We start from the raw sequence: 14,105 nt of genomic DNA, 5'->3' as shown, positions 1-14,105 counted from the left end.
GGGTGGGAAATGGGGATTGACTATGGAGAGGGGGGAGGGAGTCCAAAAAAATTAAATGCTATAGAATGGATGAAGATTTGGAAAATCTGGCAATTAAAAAGTCATTAGTGGAATTAAAGTGAGCAATTTCAGTAGAATTGTAGGATTGGAAAATAGGTTCCTATGAACTGGAGAGTGAATTAGCAGTTTGGAAGTAGAATCGATGGACTCTTTTTCTTAAGACTCTTTTTCTTAAGGAGTTTAGCAATTAAGTAAAGAAATAGGAAAAACAGCTTTAGTAAGTAGCAGAGTCAAAAGAAATGGTTGGAGTTTTTTGAGAATTGAGAAATATTTGCTCAGGAGCATATTTGTTCAAGGAAGAAAGTTGTTGGAGGAAATAAAAAGTGAGAGAAATGGTGAATGAGATCAGGATTTAGGAGAAAACTAAATAGGATAAGATTATGGCATAAAGAGAGAAATAAGATTAAAGCACACAATGGATAGGCTTTAAGGTAGTAGTAGTAAGAAAGATTAAGAAAAATGGCTTTAATCTTTCTCAGTAAAGTAAGTCATCTAAGTAGAAAAAGGGAAGATTAGGGATTTGAGGAGGGAAGAAAAGGTTAGAATAGCCCTTATGGAAAATGTAATAGATGAGAGTTAGGGGACTGAAGTTCAAGACCTGGCTCTCTCATTCATTTATCTCATGACTTACAGAAAACTATTCTAGTAAGAATTATTCACCTCTCTAGAGTTCTTTAAGGGTTACCCAAAGCTTTAAATAACGTGAAGCTAGCAGTCTCCCTGTTCAATTGTAGATCCTTTTATTCCATGCTGTAACCAAATGGAATTATTCATTCATTCCTTATATTTTACTTAATGTGTACTTTTACTTAAATAATTTTATATTGTATTATACTTGTATAATGTATACTATCTTTTTTTTTTTTTTTTTCCTGAAGCAGTTAGGGTTAAGTGACTTGCCCAGAGTTACCCAGCTAGGAAGTATTAATTGTCTGAGGTCAGATTTGAACTCAGGTCTTCCTCACTTCAAGACTGGTGCTCTATCCAGTGCACCACCTAGCTATCCCTTCAATGTACACTCTTATCCACCTGTAATCCCTCATGCAAGTAGTGGACTTCCCAATTTACATATGTCTCTACCTTTTGAAATCTTTCTCTCTTATAACATCCAACTCAGCTACTATTTACTCTTCTCATAAAGGCTTCCTTGAATATCTCTTAACTTTCTTTTGAACTTAATTCTATTCTATGTTGTATTCTACTAATTTGTATATGTGACTTATCTTCCCACTATATTGCAAGCTTCTTTAAGAAAGGGCTATATTTTCATCTCTTGTGCTTACCTCAGTGTTTATCATTGTGCTTGACACACATAGGAAGCCCTTAATAAACATGCATTTTCTCTTTTCCTCTCTTTCTCCTTCTTACTTGCTATCTGCCTGTCTCTCTTCCTCCATTCCCTTTTCTTTCTTTATTTCTGTGCTTCCTATTCATCATGTTTTCATACTGGTTGCCTTGCACTTACTACATGCTTTACCAACATTTGTAGAAATAAAATTGTTTTCTTCTTTGGACTCCTAATGAGCAACAATCTATATACCTCCATGATCCTTGCAAATGATACTTCATATCATGGCCACCAGACCCCCAAAGTAGCCTAATTTTATTAAAAAGATCCTTTCAGATTCAGTATAAGAGAAAAGTTTTCTATTCTTCTGCTCTCTGAAAATATTAGTGTTTGTAATTATGAAGTATATTTTCTTTCCATTTTCCCAGTATCAATTTTCCTGCACTGTCTTGAATCTTCCTACTCTACTCTGCTAGCAATTGGACTTATGTAATTGTCATTTCCTTTTATTTTTAAGAAAGATACTTTGTAAGTCACATGACAGCTGTGGGTTTAATTGTTTGATTTCTGCATCAGTCTTCTCCTGAACTAAACTGAAGATATAACTAGGCCTTTCTCTGTCTTTCAGGTCCTACCTAGAACACAAGACCTCAATGAACTATATGCTGGCCACACGCCTCTTCCAGGACAGGTGGGGATTTACTGATGATATAGTCTAAATGCTGGAAAGGATCCCATTGTGAGAAAGAAGTAAATGAAAGACAAAGAAAATGGCTTTATAGACATGATGCTAGTTCCTTGGTGGAAGGAGGGGCTTTGTAAATAAGGTGCGCCTTTATTTAAGTAAATCTGATGAGACAACAACTCACTTGAGGTCATTCATTTGAAAATCTTAATTCTCTGAAGCATGATCAAGAGCCAGAATGAAGCAAGAGAAAAGAAAAATTCTAATGAAGCAAAGTGAATGTTACAAATCTCTGAAAAAATCTCTAGATATTTTTGAGAACAAAACTCTTAGAGCCTATTCTTTTAGGCTAAGCCTTTAAACAGATTTAATTTTCTAGCTTTTAAAGGATAAAAAAGCAGCAGGTTAAAAGAGAGGCAAAAATATATATACTTGAAACTGAAAAATGATGCCTCATTGCATGATAGGAGTTTGGAGGGAAGAAACTAGAAAAAGCAGACCTCAGAGGCCATCTGAATTAACTTCTTCCTGAATAGAAATACCTTCTGTAGTAGTAGTAGTAGTAGTGCCTTCTAATCACTTCTTGAAGATTTCTAATAAGGGATAACTCATACCTCTCCTGAAGTGCCTTATAACCTTTTGGGATAACTAATCATTACAAAGTTTTTCCCTTAAATGAAATCAGATTTTCTTTTCTCCGATTTCTATCCAGTATTCCTATTTCTCCCCTTTGAGCAGAGTATATTTCATCCCTCTTTTGTATGGCAGATCTTCAACTACTTGAAGAAAGCTGTCATCTTCCCACCAAATTATCTTCTCCTGGTGGCTAAATACTCTGAATTATAAATATTGAAATAAAATAGATCCACTGATCCTTGCATAGCATGATTTGCATCCCCTTTCCCATCCAGCCTTATTATCCTGATCTCTCTCCTGTTGACATGTTCCAACTTGCCAGCATCTTTTCTAAAATGTGGTACCCAGAGCTTAATAATAGCCATCTGGATTTAGACTAGGGCAGAATACAGGCCTATGATTAACTCAGAGTACACTTAGAATTTTACCATAGCACTTTATGAGCATTCTCTTTCTCTAAATCCAACCTTAAATTTCTTTAGTTTTTTTGATTGATGTCATAATACTGATTCCTTGAGCTTGCCATCTCCTAATTACTCTTACCCTCTGGTCTTTTTCCCACATTTACTGAGGTTTCCTTTGTCTTGTAATAAGTGGTTTTTTGAACCCACTGTATAGGACTTAGGACTTCTTGTTTATCTCTGTTAAATTCTGAAATTTAACTTTTTTAGGGATTTAAGGATCTTAGGGCTATTCAGGATAATATCATTTCATACCTCAAGAACTCCTCAGTTCATCACCATAGTATAACAGAGTACAATAATGATTTTTGGTAGAGATATTTCTGTGTCATACCAAAAAAAAAAAAAAAAAAAAAAAGTTCAATCATGTTAAAATTAAAATAACTATAGCATTTATATAGTGCTTTGAAGTTTACAAAGCACTTTACAAATATTATCTCAATTTAGATTCAACAACTCAGGGCAGATGTTATTATCCCTGTCCTCCATATGAGGCAATTGAAGCAGAGAGAGATGAAGTGACTAGACCAGGATCACGTAGATAGTAAGTTTCTAAGGAAATACTTGAACTCAGGTCTTCTGTCTCTCGTCCAGCACCCTTATTTACTTTATCACATAGCTGTCTAAGATGGCAAGGCAGTGTGCAGCAGAGTTTAGAAAAATTTCCATCAAAATTTTTCATAATAAAGAGTTTTTTCTAAGTGGAGCAATAGATTTCATATGGAATACTTCCTTTCCTAAGTGATATACATTAATTCCAGATAAATGACCTATTTGTGAATTATCAAAGCAGTCTATAAAGTTGACAAAGGATGAGTTTTTGTTAATTTATTCCAAGATTCACCTAAATTGTTAGGGCCCTAATATATCTTGAATAAGCTTAGATTTATGGTAATGTTATTTGTAATCAATTTTTCAAGAATTCAAAAAATTAGGTTTATAAGTGCCTTGACAATTTATATTGAGTTGATGCTAGTTTAGTGGGGTTTTTGGATCTTTGGACCTAGGAGTGGGGAATTGTTTTGTATTCAGTTTGCCATTTCTGGGCTTTTTGCCAGATGGCTTGACAGAGGGTCTGGGCTGTACTGCCTTTTACTGCCCAGAGAAATCTTTTCTACTTTCAGCTTGAAAATATAGCCTGTACTGTAAACAATGGATGAAAATTTATTAAATAAGAGGAGAAAACCATCTAGTAGATGCAAGAGGAAAGTACTTGTAGAGAAAAAGTTATATATGAGTTGTTGAAAAGAAACTATTTTATGTTTTTAGAGATATAGAAAGCTAGTTATCTTAAGCATTATTAGCAGTTCAGTGTCATCATAGCCTTTATATCTATCTTTGTTTATAAAGAAATTCTTTATGCTCATCCCTTTTTGAACTCTCAAAGGGGAGTGCTCATTTGATTTTACCAGGAAACTACAATATCTTCCTTACTCCCTTTGTTCTTCCTCCTTTCCTTTCGTTGTAATCATCTTTAGAAATATCCCTTTGAGCTGATAGTCCTCTGGATCCATTGTTTGGAATAAAGATTCTCACTTTTACGTCTTTACTCCCTAGCAGAGTTTCTCTCCCTGACCTAGGAAGAGACTAAGGAACTTCAATAAATGAAATAGGTTTCAGGAAAGTTGGCACCTTTTTTTTTTTTTTTTTTTTTTTTTTTTTAAGCACCAAGAAACTATGTGTGTATATGTGTGAGAGAGAGAAAGAGAGAGAAAGAGAAAGGATGCAGATGTGTGCATATTGTTGCCCATTAATCAGTTGTCCTCTCTACTCCTGTAGGGGAAACTCAAGAAGAAGCCTATTGGTAGGGAGGCCACGGTAAGTGGTTTTGAAAAGTTGAAACTGTATGGGCGATTGTGTGACTTTGCAGATATTGAGTATGGAATGCAAAAGTTTTGTTTCCTTAGGGAACATTTTACAGTATAGTCCTGCTTGATAGTGTTACCAAATTGTTGCTGTCTGTGGCCTTTTTTGGTACCTCTTTTATAAAAACAATTGAAATTTTTTGTATTAGAGCTATAGGTAAACTTTTATAGCTACTGCTATTAAGTATTCTTGTTCGGCTGTTTCAGAAAGAGAATTAGAGTGGGAACTAGAGACTGCTGTTCACTCAGAATTTATTTTTGTAGTGGATTCCACTGGTTTGTTAATCTAGTCTTTCTATATCTGGACATTTGCTACCTCAGACAATTATAATTACAAGTGTGCAGAGCTGAAAATGTTCCAAAAAAATCTATGCTGTAGGACCCATATATTGTTGGTAGATTTTGAAGGTTTGAGAAGAATTGGGGAAGGCTTTATCTAAATCAGGAGTTCTTAGCCTGAAGTCTGTTAACTTGGTAAGTTTTTTTTTTTTAATCTTGTTAACTATATTTTAATATGATTAGTTTCCTTTGTAATCCCATGTGTATTCTTTTAAAATACATTTATTTTAAAACATGTGATTCTAAGTAGAATCCCTGTTCTATACGAAGAATCTAACTAGAATAATAAAGCATTAAGCCCAAAGACAATTTCATGGCTACAAGGAATGTATTTGACCATTATAACTATTTTTAATAGGTCATACTTTGAGCTTTGAGAATTAATTATACAAAAATTTCCATTTAAGAGTATATAATCACTAATAGTAGACTACTGAAAAATTGCCTAAAATTAATCTTTTTCTGACCATTGAATAGAAATATTCTGTGTAATACAGGCAAAATTGAAGAACATTTTAAGATTTTAGTGATAGGGAATTGGCCATTTCTTCTTGAGAACAGCCACAGAACTTCAGTCAGATATGTCAATATACCAAATTTATTTCTCCCTATTGAATTAGAAGTTATCAAACTATAAATCTATAGTTTGTCTAAGGGAATTCCCTATGAGGAAATCCTTCTACCCATGCAGATCTGTATCTCCTCTGCAATTTATATACCTAAGAGTTTCCTGGATCACTAATTGGGCTAATGACTTGCACAAGATCAAACTATCATTTGCCTAATTTATATCCATGTCACTCAAACTCCAAGACCAGATCTCTAGACTTTATGCCATACTGTCTCTCTCTATATACTTTTGAGGAGAAAGAAATTCATTTATTACAATAATGATAATATTTACTTTTCATTTTGTGGCTTGCAAAGCATTTTAAATTTTTGCTATTCCAAATTCTTTATAAACATACATGTTTAGAATTTTCCTGGGAAGAGGTATTGACACTTGGATACTAAGGAAATAGGAATAAAATGATTGTGATTTGTTCCAATATCAGTCAGAACAAATTAATACATTTTTCTAACTTCTAAACTTAGATTCTGACTTAAATAATACTTCCATGCATTTTCAAAATTAAAACAGAAAGCCATATGGCATAATAGAAAAATTAATGTTGAAGTCAATAAAAAAGACATGGGTTTTAAATCTATACCCATCATGTATAGACTTTGTGACCTGGGAAAGTCACTTGACCCCTTAATCTTCCAACTAATTTTTTAAGGCTATATAAGTAGCAGAATAGGAGATCATTTGTACTGGAAACTTTTGACATGGTATAGGGATAAAATTCTCCACTGTAGGGCACCTCTAATCAGAATAAAATGTCATTGGAAAATGTTTAATAAAATAAATAAAAATGCAGCACAACATAGATAATATTAATTTGTGGTTTTCTAAGTCAATATGCAACCTTAGGGATCTGTTTCTGTTTGAGTTTGAGTCCATTGATCTACACCAATGAAATCATTTATCTAAATGACAATAGAAGTTCTGGGGGGAAAGTTTTAAAGCTTTCATAATCTTATTAGACTAGTCAGTGCTTTTTAATATATAGTAATTATTTTTTTTTATTTTTATAAATTAACAGTTTGTTTCTATAATGTTTTACAAATACTTTCTCAACCATTATATCTATTTCATGAGGTAGGATTGATGAGAGTTAGGGAAGGGGTAACCCCCTTTTGGGTTGGCACAAAGATAGTCGCATGATGGCGCAGAGTCCCCTGTAAATGAATTTACAGGCCCAAAAACCTAGATTGATAAAAAGGGTTAATTGTAGGGATTTAGAAGTAAGGTTTAGTAGGGCACCAGATTAGGTCCAGTGGGCAGAAACCCTTGGCGTGACCCACATAAGGATGCCATGCTTAGGAATTCTGCAACACAGACTCCAAAGAAGCCCCTTTTATAATGATCTTGAAGGTGGGTGGAGTCCCAAGCTCCTGGCTGGCTTTCAGCCAGGGTCAGCATTGAATAGAATTCAATGGGTTTAAATTGTGGGGGCTGGGAAAATTCAAGTTAGCTCAGATCCGGGTGGGGGATGGGGAAAGCCCACTGACCAGGATTTGTAAATCAAAGGTCAGCTATGGGGGGGGTTTCTTAAAGGGACCTCAATCCCCATCAGGATTTAGGCCTAAAAGAGATTTCAGAAGTCATCTCTTCCCTTATTTACAAAGAAAGAAACACATTCAGAGAGCAGTAAAGTCATTTTTTTTCAAGATTACACAGGTAGTAGTAAGTAGGAGATCCAGGATTTATACCAAGTCTTCAGACTTCAACTATTGAAATCATTCTACTATATCATACTATATCATTTGTTGAAGTATTATGTTACCATCAGTTAATATTCTCAGTGGTATACAAATTTAATATAATTTTTCTTAATAATTAGTAATTGAGCCAGGACATGCATGAATGACACTCTTCAAAGTTAATAAAGACCTCATTCTGAAGATTTAATTTATTCTGAAACAAATGACATACATTTCAATGAAAAATGCAGTGCCCTATGGAGTTTATGTAGCATATTTTCATCACAGTTATCTATTAGAAAGATTTGTTCACTTTTCTACGTTAGCTTTGATTATCTAGACTTTTAAAATATCTCTACAGAAGAAGATTTCATAGCTATCATTCATAACCAATTCCTTGAAATCTGAGAATTCACTGTACAAAAGGTTTTATTTAAAAGTTTGCAGTTGCAGTTATAATGGTATTTTGGGAGCTTTTCTAAAAGGAAGGTCTTTTTTTTCTTATAATTTTCTGGGTAAGACAAGCAGAATTGTATACAACTCTTGACTCTGAGTGGTGTGATAAGGAGTTAAGAGTTAGACATTTCTTCTTTAAGATAGCCTAAGAAGTTAAGCTTAATAGATGGGCTCCATAAATTTATTTCTCCCCAGTGAATTAGGGGGATATAAAACCATAAACTTAACTCAAATATATTCAAAATCTGGAGAACACCAATTTGGAGGAAGAAATGTATATTTATTTCCAAGACAAGGAAATAGTTTTTCAGTTTTATATTTAGTATAGATTTTAATCTCTGTCTGCAGAGCTTACATGGCTATAGGGTTAGACATTTTGATTGAATAGTCAGTTATTCAAATAAATTGTTTTTTTTCTTACTGAAATGACAGGTAGATAAGAGGTGTTTATTTTAAATTTATGGCCTCTAGCAGAGTTATCTTTTTACATAGTAGGAACTACTAAATAAATGTTGAATGAAAGAATGAATGAATGAATGAATTGACCCATTGTTTTGTCACAAGCTGTTGTGAAGTTGACATGGGACAGCATTAAAAATAGCTCCTTAATTCATTTCCTACTCTCATCTTCAATTTGGACTGATTTCAGGATATCTTTCAACTATATTTCATTGTCCTGACCTGATTCCAGTCATATGGCAAATTATAAGCTGGAAACTGCCAATACCACCCCCCTCCTCGACCCCTCACATATATATGTTGTTCACCCCCATTCCCATCCCCTATTTCCCTGTAGCTTCATATTTGAAGTAGAGTATACTTTGATGGGAATGGCAAGATAGGAGTCAGGGTTGCTGGCATTTTTTGGCAACTCACAAGAAGAACCTTCTTTTTCTCAAAGATTTTTGTCTAGCCATCTTAGCTTTCCTACCCTTGTTTAATCATAGGCTTTTACTGAAATATAATAACTTCTTAACACAAAAGGTTTGGGACCCTCTACACTAATATAAAACAGTTTTTAATGCTAAATTGATAAAAAAATTTTTTTAGCAATTTATTCAAACATTTCACCAATTCAGATGGTATCATTTTTTTTTCCTGTTTTCACTGTCAAACATTTTAGAATTCCCTAGTATCACTTGATCAATCTTTTATTGGTACAGACCTCTGGGCTTGGCATTGAAATAAAAGTGAGAAATTTGTAAAGGCTATATACTGCATTGTTATTTTCCCAGAGTGGCTGTTGATTCAGGGCCAGAAATGAAGGTGGAGAATATCAATTCAAAAGCCAAGCTACATGCTGCCCTTTATGAAAGGAAGCTTCTATCCCTGGAGGTACGAAAACGCAGAAGACGGAATGGCAGATTGAGGGCACTAAGGTCAAAATACCCAGGTACAAATATGCTATTGGCTTTAACTAAACTTACTTAACCAGAACTCTTGATAGAATATGTTAGCTAGCCTTTTAGTTCCTCCTCCTTTTGAACTGTGGTTTACAATTAATCTTTTTTGGAACCATAGAAATTAATTTTAAGAGGATAAAGGTTTTTTTTTTTTTGTTTGTTTGTTTTTTAAACCTTCTCTTCCTTAGTATTATAATGAGATATTACATATGTATTTAAGCCATTATTAAAGGTTAGCCTTTCATAAATACAGGGTGCTTATGAGATAATCAAGTTTTTGTAAATTGAGATAGCCCATAAGAATTACGGATCAGTTCCTGATTAGATAATAAACTTTTTTTGCTGCTTTGTTCTTACAATGATAGAAACATTTCATTCCTCCTGCACATGAAAGAAAGGAACATTCCTTTATACCCCAGATTCTGCCTTTGTGTTTGGCTTCCTGGGCCCCTGATGATTTAGTTATCTCAGTTCTATTCATGCAAAAAAAAAAAAATTTGTTATAGGAAAAATTAATAATTTACACCAACTGGCACTGTCTTCTCTTTGGAAGCTATATTTGCCATTTTTGTTTTTAGGTGTGGAGCTGGACAGTGATTCTCTTTTCAAACATAGTCTTAGGAAAAATTTTTCCCCCTCTTACATAAAACCATGAAAACAATGACAATCTGCTTTCTACCCTATAAATACAAAGTAATTTAAGATCTGTTCTGTATTAAGTTCAATGAATTTGTCCTTTGATATTACAACAAAAGAGTAGCTAAAATACAATGAAGAGGCCAGAAATATATGATTTTTCATAGACATATATCATTACTTTTTTTTTTTTTTTTTTTTTATGTCTGGCCCTAATGTTTCTATGTAATCTGAAAGGTGTTGAGAGAGTGAAACATTTAATTTTTTTCAGCAGCATTAATGGTTCTTTTTTAGTGATTCCACAACCAGCTGAATTATCCATTAAAACTGAGACAGAAAGTGAAGAGGAAGAAGAGGACCCAATAGAACATGAAGATGAAGAACAAGAAGCATCCCAAGAGGAATCTGCAGGGTCTCTTGTAGAAAATCAAACCAAATATACACCTTCACTGACTGCCTTGGTGGACACTCCACCCAAAGAAAGTTCCTTGAAAGCTTCAGAATGGAATGGAGAAAGTACTCCTTGCCCCAAGCCTGAAATTCAACAGCCAGAACCAACATTTAACTTGATGCAAATTCTTCAAGAAAATGGAAATCTCAGGTGAGGCCTCTTTTTCAAAAAATGAACTTTAACCTAATTGAGCAATAAGTGGGGTACTTGAGTGGTCTGCTCTACAAATAAATGATTCCTTTTCAAATAGATAGATGAGATTATTCTTGATAATTACTTTTATTAGGTAAGCTTCTGCCACTATCAAATGTAAATTTCTTTGTCTGAAAATTATTTGTTCATAGCCTTTGATCATTCATCAATTGGGAAATGGTTTATATTCTTATGAATTTGAGTCAATGAGGCTTTTATTAGAAACTTTGGATATAAAATTTTTTCCCCACTTTCCTGCTTCCCTTCTAATCTTGGCTTCATTGATTTGGTTTGTGCCTTAACAGGAATTTGGTAGGACTCCTTCTTTCCCTATTTTTCCAAATAGTTTGCATAGTATTGGAATTAATTGTTTAAAGGTTTGATAGAATTCACTTGTAAATCCATTTGGCCCTGAAGATTTTTTTCATAGGGAATTGATTAATAGGTTGTTCAATCAATGAATGTTGGAGGGGCTGTGGGAAAACTGGGACACTGATGCATTGTTGGTGGAGTTGTGAAAGAATCCAACCGTTCTGGAGAGCAATCTGGAATTATGCCCATAAAGTTATCAAAATGTGCATACCCTTTGACCCAGCAGTGCTACTACTGGACTTATATCCCTAAGAAATACTAAACAGGGAAAGGGACCTGTATGTGCCAAATGTTTGTGGCAGCCCTTTTCATAGTGGCTAGAAACTGGAAAATGAATGGATGTCCATCAATTGGAGAATGGTTGGATAAATTATGGTATATGAATGTTATGGAATATTATTGTAATAAGAAATGACCAACAGGAGGAATACAGAGAGGCTTGGAGAGACTTACATCAACTGATACTGAGTGAAACGAGCAGAACTAGGGGATCATTTTACACTTCAACAATGTATGCGGATGTATTCTGATAGAAGGATATCTTCAATATAGAGAAGAGCTAATCCAATTCCAATTGATCAATGATGGACAGAATCAGCTACATCCAGAAAAGGAATACGGGGAAATGAGTGTAAACTGTGAGCATTTTTTTTGTTTTGTTTTGTTTTGTTTTGTTTTGTTTCTCTTCTCGGATTATTTTTACCTTACGAATACAATCCTTCCTTTGCAACAACAACAACAACAACAAAATTCGGTTCTGCACATATATATTGTACCTAGGATATACTATAAGACATTTAATATGTATGGGAATGCCTGCCATCTAGGGGTGGGGGTGGAGGGAAGGAGGGGAAAAACTTGGAACAGAAGGGAGTACAAGGAATAATGTAAAAAAAAAAAAAAAATTTACTTATGCATATGTACTGTCAAAAAAAATGTTATAATTATAAAAATTAATAAAGAAAAAAAAAGGTTGTTCAATTACTTATTCCAAAATGGGACTAATTAAGTAATTTATTTCCTCCTTTGTTGATTTGGACAATTTATATTTTGTAAGTGTTTGTCCATTTCATTTAGATTATCAGATTTATTATGAGATTATTTAGTTTCTAATTAAATTTGGTCTGTTTTTCCCTGGCCCTTTATTTCATGTAATTTTTATTGCATCATGATTTGGAAAAGATGCATCTACTATTTCTGCCTTTCTGCATTTAATTTTGAGATTTTTATGCCCTAGTAATGGCTAATTTTTTTAAGGTTCCCTGTACTGCCAAAAAAAAGTATATTCCTTTGTGTTCCCATTCAGTTTCTCCAAATATCTATCATACCTGACTTTTCTAAAATTCTATTTACTGCCTTAATATCTTTCTTATCTGTTTTTGGATTGATTTATCTAGTTCTGATATGGTGAGATTGAGATCTGCCACTAATATAGTTTTGCTGTCTATTTCTTGCAGGTCTCAACTTCTCCTCTAGGAATTTGGATGTTATATCATTTAATGCATAAAGGATCCCATAAATAAAGAAGTAATATCAATACTAAATATTACTGCTTTAGCTATGGACCCTTTAGCAAGATGTAGTTTCCTTCCTTATCTCTCTTAATTATATCTATTTTTGTTTTTGCTTTATCTGAGATCAGGATCATTACTCCTGCTTTTTTTACTTCAGCTAAAGCATAATAGATTCTGTTCCAGCCTTTTACTTTTACTCTATATGTATCCTTGTGCTTAGGATTCTGGCTTTTAATCCAGTTTGCTATCTGCTTCTGTTTTATGAGAGTTCAACTCGTTCACATTTACAGTTAAAATGACTAACTCTGTTATTTCCTACTATCTTATTTTCCCCAAGTTATACTTTTCTCTTTCCTTTCCCTCTCTCCCTCTGCCCCAGTATTTTGCTTCTGACTACTACCTCCTTCAATCTGCCCTCCCCTTTTATGATCCCTTCCCCTTTCTTGTACCTTTCCCCTACTACTTCTGTTCTCTTCTATTACCTCCCCCTTTGCTTTCCTCTTTCTTCTCCTTCTTCCCTATGGGATGATACATTTCAATATCAAACTAAATATGTCTGATATTCCCTCTTTGAGCCAAATCTGATTAAGATTCACAGAATGCTTATCCTCCTTTTTTCTCTCAAGTTTGATAGGGTTTTTTTGCATGTTCATATGATATAATTTACCTCATTTTACTTCTTCTATCATCACCGTACAGTCAAATTATACCTACACTCTTTAAGTATATCACTAACAAAGATATAGTTCTCAAGAGTTAAACATATCAACTTCCCATATAGGGATGTAAACATTTTAACTTTTAAAAAGCATAGTGTTTTGTTTTTTGTTTTTTGTTTTTACTTTTTTATGCTTTTAAATTCTGTATTTGAAGATCAAATTTTCTGTTCAGCTGTGGTCTTTTCATCAAAATAATATAAAATTCCCTATTTCATTGAATGTCCATCTTTTCCCCTGAAAGATAATGCTTAATTTTGCTGAATAGTTGATTCTTGGCTGTAGTCCAAGTTCCTTTGCCCTTTGGAATATCATATTTTAGGCTCTTCTCAGGCAAGTCCTGGGTAATTTTTACTATGGCTTCTCAATAGTTGAATTGGGTTGTTTTTTTTTGGGGGGGGTTGTTATTTTTTCTGGCTACTTGCAATATTTTCTCCTTGATCTAATAATTTTGAAATTTAGCAGTGATGTTCCTTGGAGTCTTCATTTTGGGATCTCTTTCAGGAGGTAATTGGTGGATTCTTTCAGTGGCTATTTTATCTTCTAGTTCTAGGACATCAGGGCAGTTTTCCTTGATGATTTCTTGAAAGATGCTGTCTAGGCTCTTGTGTTTTTGTGGTTTTTAGGTAGTCCAATAATTCTTATGTTTGTCTCTCCTGGATCTATTTTCCAGGTCAGTTGATTTTCTTCTATTTTTTCATTTTTTTTTTTTTCTTTCACTATT

The 14,105-nt window shown here is 33.8% G+C and overlaps 1 protein-coding gene across 25 annotated transcripts in view; it reads left to right on the top strand.

Moving 5' to 3' along the window:
* TTLL5 (tubulin tyrosine ligase like 5) overlaps window positions 1-14,105 on the top strand; it is a 402,838-nt gene that overhangs the window by 118,525 nt on the left and 270,208 nt on the right. For 22 of the 25 annotated variants that reach the window (XR_012486466.1, XR_012486468.1, XR_012486467.1 and 19 more), the window contains 4 exons: window positions 1,977-2,039; window positions 4,910-4,948; window positions 9,333-9,490; window positions 10,431-10,737. Coding sequence is in view for 22 of the 25 variants with exons in the window: in XM_074289958.1 (XP_074146059.1) it covers window positions 1,977-2,039; window positions 4,910-4,948; window positions 9,333-9,490; window positions 10,431-10,737 (567 nt within the window). In the remaining 3 variants the exon portion in view is untranslated. The remainder of the gene's footprint in view (window positions 1-1,976; window positions 2,040-4,909; window positions 4,949-9,332; window positions 9,491-10,430; window positions 10,738-14,105) is intronic. The other 3 variants (XM_074289955.1, XM_074289954.1, XM_074289970.1) reach the window with 1 other exon arrangement.

This window comes from Sminthopsis crassicaudata, chromosome 2, assembly GCF_048593235.1.
Source record: "Sminthopsis crassicaudata isolate SCR6 chromosome 2, ASM4859323v1, whole genome shotgun sequence".
Taxonomy (NCBI): domain Eukaryota; kingdom Metazoa; phylum Chordata; class Mammalia; order Dasyuromorphia; family Dasyuridae; genus Sminthopsis; species Sminthopsis crassicaudata.
Note: the sequence above shows the minus strand (reverse complement) of the source record. Positions and strands in the feature narration are given on the sequence as shown.